Source organism: Anopheles moucheti, chromosome 3 (assembly GCF_943734755.1).
Source record: "Anopheles moucheti chromosome 3, idAnoMoucSN_F20_07, whole genome shotgun sequence".
NCBI lineage: Eukaryota > Metazoa > Arthropoda > Insecta > Diptera > Culicidae > Anopheles > Anopheles moucheti.
This window is the reverse complement of record NC_069141.1, coordinates 92,110,869-92,127,561: the sequence shown is the minus strand read 5'-3', so window position 1 is coordinate 92,127,561 and position 16,693 is coordinate 92,110,869. Positions and strand designations below refer to the sequence as shown.

The following is a 16,693-nucleotide window of genomic DNA, read 5'->3' as shown; positions in this document are numbered from 1 at the left end:
GGAAGTATTATCTAGCTTTGAAGATGCTACAGAGCTGTGTGAAACGAGCCGTGTTTCGCGTTGAAGTAAGGTCACAATTTTGATAGCAATTGGGTACGTGCACGTATCTATGACGACAAGAAGTAGATCGCTGTTACCGCTGTATTCCCACAAGGGGTGTAAATCGCTAAAAGGTGAGTACGCTGTGTGTTGTTTCTTATCAACATCAATGTAGTTTGTGCAATTCTTCATCTGATAAAGTTGTTTCTTTGTGTTGCTTGTTTTAGCTTCGATTGCTTACGGCACATTAAACAGTGAAATAATGCACAGCAAGCATCATAGCAATCTCTCTAATTTGAACAAAATAGTGCTATTGTTGAGCTCAATTTGGATTATTTTAGTGAGTACAGTTGAAGGGAGACCACAAGCTGTGCCTCAAACGGCACAGAGCACGAGCGGAAATAACGGGAATAGTTCGACCATTCCACGGTTCGGTGCCCATGGTAACGATCATAATGTGGTGCAGGTGTTACTGTGATCATTCGAAAAACATTTGCTCTTACTTTTCCTCAGAGTACGGATACGTGTCTAGTTGGCCAATTTTGGATCGTAAACTAGGGTCAGTGTCAGCCGTGGCCATCGATGTTGCTGGTAATGTCGTCATATTCCATCGGGGTTCGCACGTCTGGTCGCTTACATCGTTCGACACGCAGAACGTATACTTAGAAGCAACAGCTGGTCCAATATCAGAACATACGGTGCTAAAGTTTGGCCAGAATTCCGGCGACTTACTGCAGGAATGGGGTGAAAACTTATTCTACATGCCACATGGATTAACGATCGATCACGAGCAGAACTACTGGCTGACAGACGTGGCCCTACATCAGGTGTTTAAGTTTGACCTTAACCACTCAACGACTGAACCCGTGTTGACGCTCGGCACTCGTTTCGAACCGGGCAACGATATGTACCACTATTGTAAGCCAACATCCGTCGCGGTGTTAAGGAGTGGTGAGTTTTTTGTTGCAGATGGCTACTGCAATGGGCGTATCGTAAAGTACTCGCCGGAAGGTGTTCCCATCCTGTCCTGGGGGCGCAATTCCTTTCTGCTGACCCGTACGTTCACGCTCGCGCCCGGACCTGTACCGGCTAATTACTTTGCAATCCCGCACGCGTTAGCGGTGGTACCGGATCGTGATCTATTGTGCGTGGCCGATCGGGAACAGGGCCGGGTGCAGTGTTTCCACACCGGAAACGGAACATTCCACTCGCAGTACAGCAGTCCGGAGATCGGTAATCGATTGTTTAGCGTTAAGTACATTGCATCGGATGGTGGCTTGTTGTACACCATCAATGGACCGGGTCTCAATCTCGATTCGGTCCCTGTCGGCGGATTCATTGTGGAGATGGATAGTGGAAATGTAATTGGTCGATTTCAGCCGAATAACTCGAAACATGCGTTCAGTAATCCGCACGAGCTGGCCGTCGTGGACGATGGATCGGAAGTGTACGTCGCGGAATTGGATCCACAGATGGTGCATAAGTTTCGTTTAATTTCACCCCGATCGTCCACATCGAGACCGACATCCGTCCGCAACGAAGGTGAGAACATTACCAATGGCCACTACTCGAGTGCGTCCGGAATGAACAGTACGCTGACCGCTGGTTCGATTGGAATATTTTCCATTGTTAGCACATTGATCGTGACCGGCCTGTTGGTGCTACTGATGACGCGCGTCGTATGCTTCCGATCCGGACAGGGATCCGCACGGGTAGATGAAGTACCACTGCGAAATATGGCAGACGATGAGGGATAGAGGCTGCCAATGCGCAAATATTCCGCAAGTCCCAAGAGGTCTTGGCATCATCGGAATTCAATTCTCCTAACAGTAGCAATACATACAGCACGATCTGTGATTTATAGGATGGACTTGATGGAAAAAGACTTAAACTAGAAATGGAAACTAATTGTGTAGAAATCAATTCTGTCCCGTATGCAGCTGCCTAACTCCAGAGTATTTAATATCGATAACAATTGTTTATTTAAATATAATCAGCGGACAACTGATTCCCACCAGTATGTACAATGGTTTACGCGCCTTCAGTCATTTATACGCAGTGATGACATGATTCCGTGGAGAAAGGTATGGATCGAAAAGAACATCTATGCGCGTCTGCACACCTGTGAATGGAAATAATTGAATGGGATAACAAAACATCGTGCAACGAACATTATACTTCTAGGTGTACCTTTCTCGAGCAGAAACAGTAAACGGTCATAAAGGATGATTGTTTCTATGAGTGGTGCAAACATCAGTCTTATGGTATAAAACTTTACAACCTCTTCCCATCGGCTGAGATTAAGCTGCGTCTCTTGCGATTGGATATCTTTCTCCGGTATTATGATCCCTAGTCCAGCAATCGCATGTTGGCAGTATTCAGCAAAACTCACTTCGGTGGCCTTAATGCCACCTTTAAGTCCGGAATGTTTCAAATCAGGACGCACACGAATGATAATGCTTTCGATGGCGGCTCGGTAAGCGTGCACTTTAAGCTCATGATAATCGTTTCCCAGCTTTTTCCGGTACTGTTCAATCGCATGGCATCCAATTTCTCGAGCTTCGTAGCTTAGGGCGAGTTCAGCAGCGCGACAAAAGTCACTAAGCGGGAAACCATATTCATTTGTCGCGGACATTGATTTCTCACAGGAAAGCTTCATATAGCAGCAGCAAACGAGCTTTACGATCCGGCACTCCTGGCATGCAAGAAAAAGTCGAAGCAACGATGGAGCCAAATCCCCACACGGATGGAGCCCGATTAATCCGAACTTAAACTGATCAGATTGTTGTTCCATCTCGAGATTCAATGCATCTCGCAGGAGTTGTACGAAGCGCACAGGATCAATGTGATCGAGATTGACTTTCTCGTGCAGATGGACGGGATGCGTGATCGTGCCACATAAAGAAGGATCGAGTTTGGCTAAACGGCGCCAAAGTTCCTTGTCTTTTTCCCTATTAAAAGAAAGCACATAAGTAACGATAAGCATTACAATTTTCCCTGCACATAACTTGCAGCTTGGACGAACGATTCATTTTGATCCAAACAACAGACACGAAACCCGTATCCATAGGCAAGGGTGCGCGCTAGGTTCCCCTGACCTGAACCAATGTCGATCAGTGTGTTACAGAAGCTTTCGAGTGGTTCGCGTGAGCAATTGATAGCGAATTGTTCAATCTCATGACGCTTCTTCAGTTTAACCGATTTTTGAAACAAACCGGACTTTTTGTGGTACACACGGCTGGAAGTGGTCTGCTGTTGTTCCTTCGGCTTATTTCTGGTATGTACCAATCGACGAAAAAGCGATCGTAAGGCTAACAACGTCAAAGGCCACACATTCGTTTCGTTGCTCCGACTCTCAAAGGAAAGAAGTTCCGGGAGTTGCTGGATTGGAACAGTGCTGAAACAGCGAATCCAACAGGGCGATAGGTTGTTCCAGTGATTCTGATGGAAAAAATCCTACAATCGATAGAGAGAGTCAGCTACAAATTAATACAAATATTCCTGTATTAGCAGTTACCACTATGTACGCATCGATTATAGTTTTGTAAACGGTTACAACTTTAAAAGAATCAGTGATTTTCTGCCGCAATTCCACTTGCAAACGCGCACTCTCGTCCATGGCTTTTGTTGTGTTCATTTTTTATTTGTTTACAAATTTGCTGAATAGCGAGCCTGCAGATCTCGTCATGATTGCGCTCTTGTGTCAAGTTTGGTTTAAATCTGTATTTTGAAACGATTGTAATTAGTTTCTCATATCGCATGGGATTTGTAAGTGTTTGAGTTATTAAATTATTATTTTTTCAGAGAAAAAGATGTTGTTTCTAATTGAGAAAACCATAATACACATTTGCTGGAAGAGCGCTAACGTCAGCTGATAAAATGTCAAAATGTTGCTGATATCAGCGCCTTGGCTCGAGCTCGGAAAATTCCAACCCATTGCAATAGCGAAGGAGGGAAATAAATAAATTCCACAAAAGTTCAAGCGATCGTCTTCCTGCCACTTGACCGTTAAATCGCGCAAGCACACACAGCATTTTTAGTGCGTGGGTGTTGGGAATTAGAGGAATGCAAACGGCAAGATTCATTATTCAAATTCCGATAGTGAGGTTAAACGTCTACCATCAGCTGATACAGGTTGACAGCGAAACATTGTGAGTTTTGTTTATGTGCGGGATAAGAATGTGATCAGATTGCGTGTAACGCAGAGCCGTACTTGTGTTCGATGCACCAAGGCATGCATCACCCGTCAGTTAATCCTACAAATTGTTGGCTGGTCATTCGAGACGATACCACACGCTCCGGGTTGCACTTGACCGTCGTGTAGCGGGGGCATTATAACATAACAACAAGTGTGAGAAAAGTAGAAAAGTGGAAAAACGGGAAGAGGATCGAGGTGAAGTGCTGCTGTTGTGTTTCGTCTGGGAGGGATTTTTTCTGAGGGTGGCAACATTAGGCGGATTCCTTGCCTTTGCGCGAAGAAGCCTGCTAAAGGCTCACGGGGGCGCCCATTAGCGAAGCGTTAGTGAAGCACCGGGTGTTGAGCAAAATTTACGAGAGGTGAAGAGCAAATGCTGAAGGTGAAGGTGGTGTGTGGAGTGGCAAAGTAGGAAGGAAACAGCTCAAGTGATAATTATTGATAGCGCAACTGTGGCGAAGCTGGAAATCGAAAGGGAAAAGAAATGAAACTGCTCGCGCAGATAATTCCCTTTTGCCGACGTGCACGCAAGTGAGACAAATTCGTATCGTAACGGGTGAGAGAGAGAGAAAAAAGGTAAAGATTGTTACGTAGTGAGAATCAACGTACACAGCACAAAAAGGGGGTTGAAGGAATGGGGTGTATGCTTTTCAGGGGTGAGTGTATCGTGCACATGTTGTGCGTGTGCTGAGCTAGTCATTCGTACACACACATACGTATACACGCAAGAAAGTGAGTAGAACGAATGCGAGCGCGAGAGCGCAGGAGGATGCTGCGAAGAATTCGCCAGCGAAGCAACCAAAGCTCCACAACATCCCCAAGGCAACAAGACAAATCACAAGAAGCTGGGGGCTGCTGCTGTGGTGTTGATCGCATTTGAATCGGTGTTGTCGTTCGTACACACTATAGCCAGGCATAAGAGAGACCTTGTCACAGTGTTGTCATAGGTTTCGCCGAGAGTTGCCGCAAGCCAGTAGATTGTCGATGTTTATTGTTGTTGTGAGGAAATAGTGTTCACAATGGTCGAAGATAAATTTCCCGCGTAGCTGTTTAAAACATACAAAGGTAAGTAAGCGCATTACTGGCAAGGGAGTCCTTCGGAATGATGGTGGTTGGTTCATGGTAAACTTAGAAGTGAGTGTAAATGGTTCTGGTTCTTCTGAATATGCGAAGGATCTTGGGTTTGGTGAGCCTAGAACCCCAAAACATGTGATGAGTTAAACAGTGGGTGCGCTTACACCATCATAAGGCCGGTCACAGAATTACATTTTAGAGGAAACATAAATTTCCAACGTGGTACAATTTTCTCTCGACCTGCGCGCTCGAACCCCCAAAATTAAACGTCCGTGACTGTGTGTGTGCACCCACATGCATATGTACATAAAGAAGTGAATGGCAAACATTCTGAGCTTCTCGACAAATTTGTGCTCACAATAACGTTGCGTTTGTTGTGAAAAATCCTTATTACAATCGATAAACTGCGGCGGCATACAACTCAGCCACGAACATCTGATACCCTGGACCAGCCATACCCGTAAATACATTACAAAAAATGGGGACCAATATTTGCATACTTGTTGCTTCTCGACCAGCATCATCACTGAGATAAGACGATCTCCTTCGCTTGGACGGTGAGCTCTCGTGCTTGACGACGTTCATCTCGCTTCTCACCTCCGGCCTTTGGACAAGTGGGCTCTCATTGTCGCATGTCTCAGCAAGGCCTTTCGCTTTCCACAGTTTCCACGATGCTCCCTCCCACCACCTTTCGCCTCATGTAACATCCTGCCACGCGTCCTTCCAGCTGCCACACCGCCTCCCCCGTGGCGCTGATTTTTCGATGTTTGCACAACCTGCACTGGTAGTTTGGCCATTATTAACAGTTACTTTCTGCAGCAACCACGGCCGCGACATGACTTCGACCGTTACGGGATGTGAAGCCAAACTGGCTACAAACGCACACATACACATATATGTATATAAATATATGTGCGCACGCGGGCTCTAACGTCACAACCAGCCCACCCGCTTTCCTCCCTTCAATTTGGTCACCATGGTGAACGAATTTCAAGGCCGTTGCGATGTGATGTTTTCCTATCCATTTCCATGCACGGACTTCACCATCGTCACTACCACCCCAACCGGGTAATGTTTTGAGCCGGATGGGTGGTCGGAAAACTGTTCCCGCTTTCCCGTTGGAGAACTGTGAAGAAGGTTGGCGAGTCGTGCGATGATCCCATGGCTGAGTTTTCGGTTTGCGAAGCCCTATTGAGAGGGCTATTCGTAGGGGAGAAGGTCATCGTGAGGGTGCTCTAATTTATTCGCTCATTTTTCCTATCCGAACTTTTTGGCTGTGTGACTGCGTTCACGTTCGAATCGTGAAACGTGTGCGAATTTGAAGAAAATGTGTAATTTGCTCTTGAAGCAGAAGTTATAGGTACAGTTTCTTTTTGTCTGTTGCTCAAGACGATGCCCGAAAGATTATAAATGATTAATGATAAAATTTGCATGTTTGCCTCATGTTATGCGCAGCTTAGAAGTTGCAGTTAAGGAGCTCTTTAGGATTCGGTTCAGCTACACATGACCATTACATTGGGTAAAAAAACAACTAAAACGATCCATCTGGGAGAAGTTAGGATGATCCTGTTTGGAAACCTTGTGAGCTCTGCTGGAAAATGCGTCAAAATGTTCTATTTTTAGAACATTAAGCTGCAATAGGTGAAAGAATGTCTCAGGCACATTTGCACTTGCCTGTAATGTGAGTGGTCTTCCGCACAAATGCCATTGTGATGCGTGTGTGCTGATAATGATGATGATTGCTCAAAAGTTGATAGGTGGGCTTCTGCTCCCCCAGTGCCACAATAGGGACGGACACTCGTGCAAGACTAAAAGGTGTTCGATAAGATGGATATTCATTTCCCGCCGTCACCCAGATGTACCAAGAGGACGCGAGTCGTGCAATGACGCTTGGAGGTTGCCGCTGGTCCAAGATCTTGAAGACTGTGGAAGTCGTTGTCTTGCGTTTTGCTCTTGCTCGTGAATGCGTGAACCAGTTCCTGATTCGACGAAAGACTGGTTTCCCTCCCTCAGAAACGTGGAAGTAACATTGACCAACGTGGAAGAGTGATTGTTCGATTGAACCAACCACACGATTGGACGCACGTTCGTGTGTAAGAACGTTTTCTTGCGCAAAATAACCTACCATTCTTTATCTGAAGAAGGACTTCTTGAACTCCGGAACAAGTGGAATGGTTGACGTGCGAGTGGAGTGGTAGAAATTATTCAACCATTTCCCTCTCTTTCTCTTTCTGCTTTGCTGGCTTTTACTGGATCGGTGGAAGGGAAACTCATTACTCTACAATCGGTGGATGTAGTAAAGAAAGAAGAAGTTAAGAATGGTGAGGGCTCACCGGTGTATCCATCTGGTTAATGATCGATGATGGATAGGACAGGTTAAAACCGAGCCCGATCTAAGAGCATGGTTTCAAGCAGAAGCCAATCTCGATTTTCCTGTTCCCCATGTCAATGTACAAAAGTGCAGAATCATGAGTGTATGCTGGATATCTTGTCTATGTTGCGAGCTTACCTTATTCCCAGCAAGCAACAAGACTTGGGTGAGCTTGACCACTAATGAGTTGTTCTGCTACAGTTTATCATGATCATGTACACCGGATTGAAAAATAAAACAAATTATAATAAAACAACATCTTTGAGCTAGGATAACAAATTCAGCTTAGTTTGGCTACTGCGGTATTGGATTGTATTGGAATCCTTGCGCTTTTTTACCTTTATCTAACCTGTTTGGAAGCATTATCATCCTATGTATCCTTACCGTGTAATATTAAGGCGAAATAAATTTTTCAACTTCTGAAGAGAGATCAAAGTACTAGACTAGAGTACTAGAGACCCTTTAGATTTTCTCTTCTCTCTCTCTCTCTTTCTCTCTCTCTCTCTCTCTCTCTATCTTTCCCTTTCTCTCTCTTTATCAGAGAGCCAGAAAAAAAGCATCAAAAGGGCTCATGATAAGGTTGTCAGACTCATTTGCCAACAGAAAAATGTATGCCTATGTCTCATTCGACAGAAGACGCAAAAGGGGAAGCATAACAAAGATCAGTCATAATTATAGAAGTAATAGTAAGAAATAGATAAATCCATAAGTAAACGAAAATGTACAGGTATAAACAGGTACATGAAAAAGGTAAAAGAACTTTGCAATTAATTAGTTGTTTTTATTTTCTTGTTTTTTTCGAAATAATATAAAATTCTCCAAGACTGAAATTGTTCGTACACTGTTAAAGGTGAACCATTTCTGCAAGGATACCATCCGATATCCCAGCATCCCAGGGAGGCTTATTCTTTGATGTAAAAAATACTTTTCCAAATTGATAAACATCTTCTTTTCTTATTTTGTATTGCCTATGATAAGAGCGTCATTTCACGCGCTTTCGCTGACGTTGTTGTCATGGTGTTGCGGTCTAACCAAGCGTCTTTCCCTACTTGAAGTGAGAGATCAAAATCAGATGAAAGTCAAAAGGAATACAAAAAACCGCATCAAGTGAGGTTAACATTTTTTCCTAATTTATCACTCAGATTTAATGTAACAATTTGGCAAAACAGGACGATTTGCTGGATGTTTTTGAAGAAAGGTAGCTAGGAATGAATAAAAAACGAAAACCATAGCAGGGAAAATAATTTATGTTTTTGACACGTTTTATTCCAGAAAGGCGGTATAATTTACGTGCGTCACAAGGGAAAAAAATTACCGTGAAATTGTAAAGCGTATCGAATTGTTCGTTTGAATAGGTGTTGCTCCTAAAAGTAACTAAGAATGTTTCTTCTTCCAGAACAGATATGTTTCCTCGGTTATTTGAAGTCCCTTTTTTATTTTTACTGTAGAGTAATTTGAGTTATTTTACTGTTAGATAAGCTTATTGCCATATCGTTTTCTTAAAATATTCCATTCCGGATAATGCGGATAGACAAGATGAAGTACTGGAACGCTACAGGGTCATGCCTTGGCTACTCCTTCCCAACATTGTCCGTGACCCTTCTTTTGCTGTTGAGAATTGGGCAATAAGACAGGTGAGATACGTCTAAAGAGCTGCATGTTACGACACGGCACACAAAACGGTTTGTGCCAAACAACAAACCTGTCGAAGGTTTGACGATGTAAACCATCCAAAGATGTTCATACGGCTCCAAAGCGTACGACGCGATGCCGCGAAGCGGATTTTGCTATGCAATGCATTCGGCAGGCTTCGAGATTCCGTTGGATTAACATATTGCGTGCTTAATGCTGCGAAACTGTGCCCCCGCGAAAGGAAAGCGAATCGTCTCCGATCCCATTCGCGAAAAGAGAGAGAGAGAGAGAGAGAGAGAGAGAGAGAGAGAGAGAGAGAGAGAGAGAGGGAGAGAGAAAAAACATAACATCACCAAACCGGCCATCTGCACTCGGATCGTCCAAGTCAGCACTCAAAAAATTCGGTCTTGCTATACTGTCTAGATAAAACCTGTCTCCAGAGGTTATACGCTACACTACAACGGGTTACTTTCACGTCCTTTCGAAATTTTGGTACAGTCAGTTTTTGGTGCACAACTTTTCAATTTCAATGCTTCGAGGGCAATTCCTTCCAGTGTTCTTTGGATTCGTTTTCCTGTCGCAATCTCCTGGGTTAGTAAAAGTGAAATTGGTGTCCGTTCGTGTGTTCTCGGCACTGGTTTCCAAAGCAACATTTCCTTATGTGTCATTCATTCCTTCCTGGTCCTTTTTTCTGGCGAGGTTAAACTGGAAAACGACCAACGGATAGCTAACCCGGGGTACGATGTCGCCAAGCGTTCCACTCGTGCACGGCAAGACCTTCAGTCGGTTGAGTTTGCGCGCGGGATTGGACGATCGAGACAGGAGTTGCGTTACGGAAAACTTGCAATACAAGCCACAAGTGGAGCAGTTCTTGTTCGTAGCAGCTCTGGAGGAGGTGATCGCCTAGAACTTTGGGTTTGGTCTTTGATGTTGTATGATGTTGTGTCTGTGAATTTATCTCTATCCTACCCCACCGGACGAATCTACGTGCAGCGGACCGGGTTAGAGTGTAGTGTCGTAAGGGATCTGTTTTATCCCCCGGAGCGAAGCCAGGGACAAGCATCGCAGACAGCAGAACATCGTGTATCAAATTCGCTCCAATGAAAGTGCTCCCTTAGTGAGATGCGATAATGTTTTTGTTTGTTGTTGTCTACCACATCGCATACATGCCGAGCGGACCGAACCAGATGATGCACCCGTCGTAGGGGCTCTGCTGACTTGTTGCTCTCCGTGAAAATCATTTGATGTGACAAACCACACGTACATCATCTTCACAGGTTCGTTATGATCTCACATTTGTAATTGTTTGTAATTGGTGCTTAGTATTTGATTTCCTGCGCTTGCTGAACACCAAGATAGTAGAGTGCTATTTGGGGTATGGCGCCCTAAAAAGCATTCTAGCATAAGCCCACGTCCTTCCACAACCCGACGGAAAAGTAATTAAACTGTTGATACGCATCAGGCTGAAGCCCGAATTGACAGCGCCCCAAGAGTGTCAAAAAGCGGACGCACTCTGCTCTACCGTCAACAACCGGATCGTTTGCGTTGTTTACGTTGGGAGCGTATAATACTTCTGATTCTGAGCACATCGCCCCAACAGTACTCGGCGTAGGTAGTGAAGAGCGACGAGCCGGGTGAGGTGTGGATGGTGAGGCTGATATTTCTTGAATTATAGGGGTTGAGGGGGGGGTTTGGAACGGGTCGCTATGACATCATTGATTTGTTCGATCGCGCAAAGAGGAAGCAGAACAAGCGAGCCGGTTCACATCGATCAAGTAAAACACGGATTCGTGGTATGTGTGAGAGAGGGCGTTAAGATTACTTTCCTGCTCGCGCCGCGTTGGCCGCGCATGCGTTACTAATCTTGAATCGTGTCGGAGCTGTAGTAAAATGTTCCCTACACACCAACAACCCGGACATGTTGGGTCTTGCCGACGTATGTGTGTGTGTGTGAGGATATGTTTCTGCCCGCCTTGGCGCAGAAAAATGCGAATTGTGAGCTTTGGGTGAGTGTGATAAAGTGAGTCGTGAGATGACTGCGATTCCACGCGCTCGGCGGAACTGTGTATCAATGAAATTCGATTAAAACAACACCGTGCATACGTTCTTTGGGGGTAGCCATGGTGTTTGGTGGAAGAAAACCAATCATCTTATTATGCTTCACCCTCACACACGAGGAAGATCGGTTGTGCGAAAGAATATATATGCATGTTTGTGTGTGACTTTCTGAATCTGTGAAAGCGTACGCATGCGCAATAAGATAGTACATTCGGCGCCGTTCTCTAATCTCAAGACGGTTGGATGCTGTGTGTGGGGGTCATACGGACTGGCAGCTGTGTTGATGCTGCGTATGGGGGTCACACAACACAACAGGCGAAGATCGTGCATGGTTTGCGCTTGTATCGGTCATTTTTTATCATCTTCGCATGTTCGCGATCCACTCTGCTCAGCATCACGTCATAAGCAGCGGCTCCGTCTGGTTGTACGTTGCGGCGCCTGAGCTCCGGGAACGGCCATCATCTGTTTCGCGCACCGGAGCCGACGCAAAAAAAAAGCTCATTAGGCTGGATGATGAAGCGCTATGACGGTGGGTTCAGATTTTTGGCGAGGACGATCTTTCGAACACTTTGATGTCTCGTGGATGTGGATAACTGGGCAATGTTCTATTCACCTTGCTCTACGACAAATTTTACGCAAAATGTTTCAAATCTTGGGGTATACAATCAGCTGCATCGTCAGATGGAATTGGAGGGTGTTTAATTTGTAGCCCAATCGAAGATGATTGAGCTCGTTGGTGATTGATCAAGATGGAAGCAAATTGTGTGAAATTCTCTGGGACGAAAAACAGGTTCAACTGGATACAATCGTGGTCATATCGAACATAGATCTGACCAAACGGTCGCTGTTGTCCCAACGACCTTCCGTTCGGATTTCGATGGACGCGTCCGAATGACCGTCGAAACGTTTTGGATAAAGCCAGTTTAGCTTCGGGGGCATCTTATTTTTTTTCTTCTCTTTGTGGTTTCTGGGCAAAATTTTGGCAACGCAAAAAGTGGCAAAAAGTGGAATAAAGCTGCGATCGTTTTTGGTTGACAAAATTGCATCACACACACACAGAACAACTGCTGTTGCTGTTCGTTTAATGACCACAGAGCCCAATGCTGAGTGCACTCGGTAATGATAGTTAAGTTTTTACTCATTTCGGAAAAGCTATGCCCCAGGGCGAATAGAAGATAACTATCGCTCATCACTGCAATGCCTCACCGGTTCGCTTGTGGCCAGCAACATTGTGAGAAAGTAATTATCTGTTGCTAAATTGTAAAATCATTTTTCCTCTTTTATAGCGTAACGTGTTTAAAATGGCAATAAAAATGGGTAGTTTATCAAAATATAGCCTGACAAAAGACAATTCGTTGGGAAACTACACGTGGTTGTTGTACGGCAAGTAGAGGACTTAACGATTGATAATTATTTAGATTTTTTCGCGTAGCGGTACCTTAACACGATCTTTATATTGATGAACATATTTAAGCAAGCACATTTAGTTTAATACTTGTTCGTTAGGCTTGATCCTGGCCGTGCCATATATTTTAGATAGTATGTTCAATAGCTAACAGATGTAGGACGTAATCCCATTCCATATGGCACCTTTGGGAGAATCATGTTTGGTGGTTAACACAACATAACAGTTGCACATTCGAGAAGATTTTGTAATGGAAATCCTGTATCTATCAAAATTGGGTCTTTCGCATTCGATAATTTGAGTATTCCCATTAACAAATAAAAGAAAATCATATAGATACGTTCGAATGCTTGGGAGCTTTGATGTTTCACCTCTCTTCCACTTTCCCATTCCTTCCGCATTCCTTTCCGCCAGAAGCTTCCAATAGCAAATCGACAACGTATCGAGCATTACAGGTATGTCTCATGCCAAGTGAGAGGGATTGTAATTTGCTAATTGGCCTTTTCGCTGCCAGGTGACGAGAGAAAGCAAAACATCTCGAACCGTCGATGGGAAAACTTTTTGAACTACAGGACGGAGAGTCGTGTTGCTGTCGTGTGAAGCTACAGTACAACGGCAGGAAAGAATCATTACCAAGGTCATTAACGATTACGAGATCGAAAATCATCCGATAGGTTTGGAACGGGGAGGTTTATCTTTTTCGCATGGCATAATATTGGCTTCCGGGAAAAACAACTTCCCCTTTCGTTTCGGTGGTCCCTCCCTGCTGCAACTGAAGCGTTTGGATTAGCTACCACTCAACGCAGTTTGCCTCACGTCGCTGTGAAGCAGATTAAATATAATCACTATTAGCAAGATTGAAACATCGATTCCGGAATCCGGATCACATCGATGCTTCGACAACATCCAACCGTTCATGTGCACCAGACCCCGTCGGTTCGGATTAACATTTTGCCGTTGGGTGCGAATCGCGAAAAGTTGATGAACCGAAATTCGACTTCCGTACTGAAACCATCAAAAACAGGGGAATGACATTCGCATGGGAGTGTCTGCAGGACATTCGTGGAATCGGTTCTGCGAATGTTATTTTCAGCTGAACGGTGGGGCGGAGGTTACTTACACGATCGGGCGTTAATTTCATCCCGACGCAATGGAAGCGGCAAGGAGCGGTTGTCCATCTAGCCCATTCCGAATTGTTCGAAGAAATTCGACAAAGGTCAGAGATTTAATCGCATTGTCTTGTAAGGAGTCGAAGTAATCAAATACTCTATCCTTCAACAGGCAGTTTATTAAATTTTCTCTGGCACAAAGTACTTCTTCGACGGTGGCGGTGGTTGTTGCTTCAAATTTTCCTCTAAAAACATTTGTCGGCAGATGTTTGCCGCTGGATTTATGGCGCGTTTGATCGGCATCTGAGCCAATCACACCTTTTGGGTAATGGTTAGTCGTCACGAGCATGACTTGTGTCCAACGGTCAGCATCGTACCCGTGGGTTCCTTATCGGTTTGCACCTCTGCGTATTGAACCCCCCGCGCTTATCGTAACCGTGCCGCGTTTTATCACACTTATCTCGGCTTATCGTTTGCATGAAGGAAATGACGGGGAAGCCGTATAGATAAAAAAATAAAAAAATCTGACCCGGAGGCATGATGGTCGCGGCGCCGGTCTGCACACGAACGAACCGGACCAAAATCCCATCAGGACCAATCCCCCGTAGCAAGTACTGACACATGACCTAGAAGATCGAGAGAATCGAATACCATCATCCCAATCATGTGGCGATTTTGGCCCCCGCGAATACAGGGCCCGTTTCACGGTTCGTACCCAACTAAGTGGTGAACCCTTGACCCACCGGAGCTGGTCGAACAAACCATGCAAAGATTGGCCTCCGCAACTACGTTCGAGTCAATAATGCGACCGATTGTTTTGTTGTGCAAATGGATTGTGGCTGCAATGCTTCCACTCTCTCTCTCTTCTCTCTCTCTCTCTCTCTCTCTCTCTCTCTCGCTCTCAAATCGTGCCCGACACAGCACGATTGGAACCAGATTGATGCGGATACGGTTAAGCTTGGCTCCGCTTTGTATGAGGAAGCGTGTCTGTGGATGGCACGCTACGTGTATCTTATCACACTTGAACTGTGATAGAGGGCGACGAATTTTCCGCCAATCGGCCGATCAATCCTTCCCATTCAAATTGTGTACGTTCCTGCATTTTTTGGGGTGTTGAATAATCGATGGCGTGTATCGAGACGTCATCCAGCGTTGTTTGATTGTCGCGCGGTGCCGCTTTGAGCCTCGGCTACCGGCAGTTGGGTTGTTGGGTGATGTTTGCAGAGCTGTTTTTGTAGCGTCTTTTTACGTATGGAGCGAGAATTGGTAGTCAAAAGAGAGTAGCAAAAAATTATGAAACCGATGATAACATAAACTTTGTTGCACGCTATCAGTCTTCCATTTAGTTGACTTGTGCATTTAGTCAATATTGTTTATTTTTGCTCGTTTCAACCGGTTCTTCCAGCCACGATTATCGACGAAAGCGAGGTCCATGGCGACTTAGTGATTTGCTCATCGAATAATCCGTTTTGTTCTGGGTCCAGAATTTCAGATCTAATTGCAATATGATCGATTTCTCAGGAAGCAGGAGGCAGACCGTACACTGTTATTGAATTCTCTGACGCCGTGGTCGTGACCAAAATGATGAATTGTTGGCGAATCAATCAAATAAAAATTCTTAACCAAAAGAATTATTTTCTATTTCCGCTTCTTGTTAGCCAGATTTATTTTCAGAAATAAGTGGTAAAAAATGAATGTAGAGAACAATACCGCGCGAAAAGTTGGAAAGATTACTCGGGAAATAAACGTTTCAGCGAAGTCTCCAACAATCAACTGTGCTCAACTGTGGCCACTGTGGCCACGCCAAAAGAATGCTGGGAATGAAGTATTGAAAGAGCGGTGGAAGGTCGATCCGGTCTGCTCTTGGATCAACATGACTCCCTCACCGCTTACGCCTCACCTCATCGCTACATGTGGCAATGGTGTATGGAGCACATTGTGGAACGCATGAATTTCCGCCCACGGAAGCTAACTGGCGTTTTGCACCTAACGGTAATTGAACTTTGACGCAAGTTTTTTTATCCATTGCGCGCTACTTCGACTGTACGGTTTGCCGGTTCATTGAAAATTTATTTGGGAAAACTTACTCTACCCTCTGACGTCACTCGCGCTGCGAGGTTGGTTGGTTGGTTGAGTGCTTCTTGCCGCGCAGAAGCTGCTGGCTGGTTGGCAGCAAAGCCTTTCTCTTGGAGGTTATTGAGTTGTTTGTTCATAGTTACCTTGCACACCACGGCGTCGTTCCACGTGTTTGCGGCGGCAGCATGGAGACGTGACGGTGTGTTTGTGGAGAAGTAACCGAAAAAGAAATGATCATTGCGCGCAAAATTGGCAAGCTGTCTGATCGGTTCGTCTGTCCATCTTCCAATCTTCCCGCGTTAAAAACGAGAGAAAACCTATCGGCTAATGCGTTGTAGCTGCTCATGGGAATTAACTATCATACAATCGATGCAAGGAAAGGGAAATTATATAGAGAACAACCGAAGTGGGGGGAAAAGCTGTACGAAAAACAATTTGCCACCATTATTTGGCATCGATTGTTTTTTTTGTTTTGTGTTTGGTTCCTTCGGTCGACAGTGCGTTTGTTTGATCTTCTATGTCTTCGGGGAGCGGGAGATATTTTAGGCACGGCAAAAAAACGGTTGCTCCCCATTTGAATATTCGCGTTTCTTCATGCCGGAAAAACGTGACATGGGATAAATTCATCACCAAGGCGTTGGGTTACGTTTTTCGATACCCAAGTTTTTTGCTCCATGAGCGTTTTTCGTACCTTATCGAACTTCCCTTCCCCTTAATTGCGCCTTGCCAGCTTC

At 44.9% G+C, this 16,693-nt stretch overlaps 3 protein-coding genes across 9 annotated transcripts in view; 2 read left to right on the top strand and 1 right to left on the bottom strand.

Moving 5' to 3' along the window:
- Positions 1 to 4: 4 nt before the first annotated feature.
- On the top strand, positions 5 to 2,059 carry LOC128305443 (peptidyl-alpha-hydroxyglycine alpha-amidating lyase 1). Its single transcript, XM_053042890.1, has 3 exons — positions 5 to 173; positions 267 to 482; positions 553 to 2,059. The coding sequence occupies exons 1-3, from the start codon at positions 110 to 112 to the stop codon at positions 1,794 to 1,796; spliced, it is 1,524 nt and encodes a 507-aa protein (XP_052898850.1). The 5' UTR covers positions 5 to 109; the 3' UTR covers positions 1,797 to 2,059.
- On the bottom strand, positions 2,004 to 3,671 carry LOC128305444 (methyltransferase-like protein 25B). The gene is made up of 4 exons (XM_053042891.1): positions 3,557 to 3,671; positions 3,050 to 3,495; positions 2,230 to 2,993; positions 2,004 to 2,161 (listed from the first exon to the last, which is right to left on the bottom strand). The coding sequence occupies exons 1-4, from the start codon at positions 3,656 to 3,658 to the stop codon at positions 2,085 to 2,087; spliced, it is 1,389 nt and encodes a 462-aa protein (XP_052898851.1). The 5' UTR covers positions 3,659 to 3,671; the 3' UTR covers positions 2,004 to 2,084.
- Positions 3,672 to 4,406: 735 nt separating this feature from the next.
- The window catches only part of LOC128305471 (myocyte-specific enhancer factor 2), a 43,489-nt gene continuing 31,202 nt past the window's right edge, over positions 4,407 to 16,693 (top strand). For all 7 annotated transcript variants that reach the window (XM_053042936.1, XM_053042941.1, XM_053042937.1 and 4 more), the window contains exon 1: positions 4,407 to 5,299. The gene's annotated coding sequence lies outside the window, so the exon portion shown is untranslated. The remainder of the gene's footprint in view (positions 5,300 to 16,693) is intronic.

Bases quoted from the DNA above. Each gene is read 5' to 3' on its own strand.
- LOC128305443 (XM_053042890.1), top strand. From the start codon at position 110: ATGACGACAAGAAGTAGATCGCTGTTACCGCTGTATTCCCACAAGGGG. The intron at 174-266 runs GTGAGTACGCTG...TGCTTGTTTTAG, and splicing joins GGGGTGTAAATCGCTAAAAG to CTTCGATTGCTTACGGCACA. The intron at 483-552 runs GTAACGATCATA...ACTTTTCCTCAG, and splicing joins TCCACGGTTCGGTGCCCATG to AGTACGGATACGTGTCTAGT.
- LOC128305444 (XM_053042891.1), bottom strand. From the start codon at position 3,658: ATGGACGAGAGTGCGCGTTTGCAAGTGGAATTGCGGCAGAAAATCACT. The intron at 3,496-3,556 runs GTAACTGCTAAT...TATCGATTGTAG, and splicing joins TAATCGATGCGTACATAGTG to GATTTTTTCCATCAGAATCA. The intron at 2,162-2,229 runs GTACACCTAGAA...TTCCATTCACAG, and splicing joins ACTGTTTCTGCTCGAGAAAG to GTGTGCAGACGCGCATAGAT.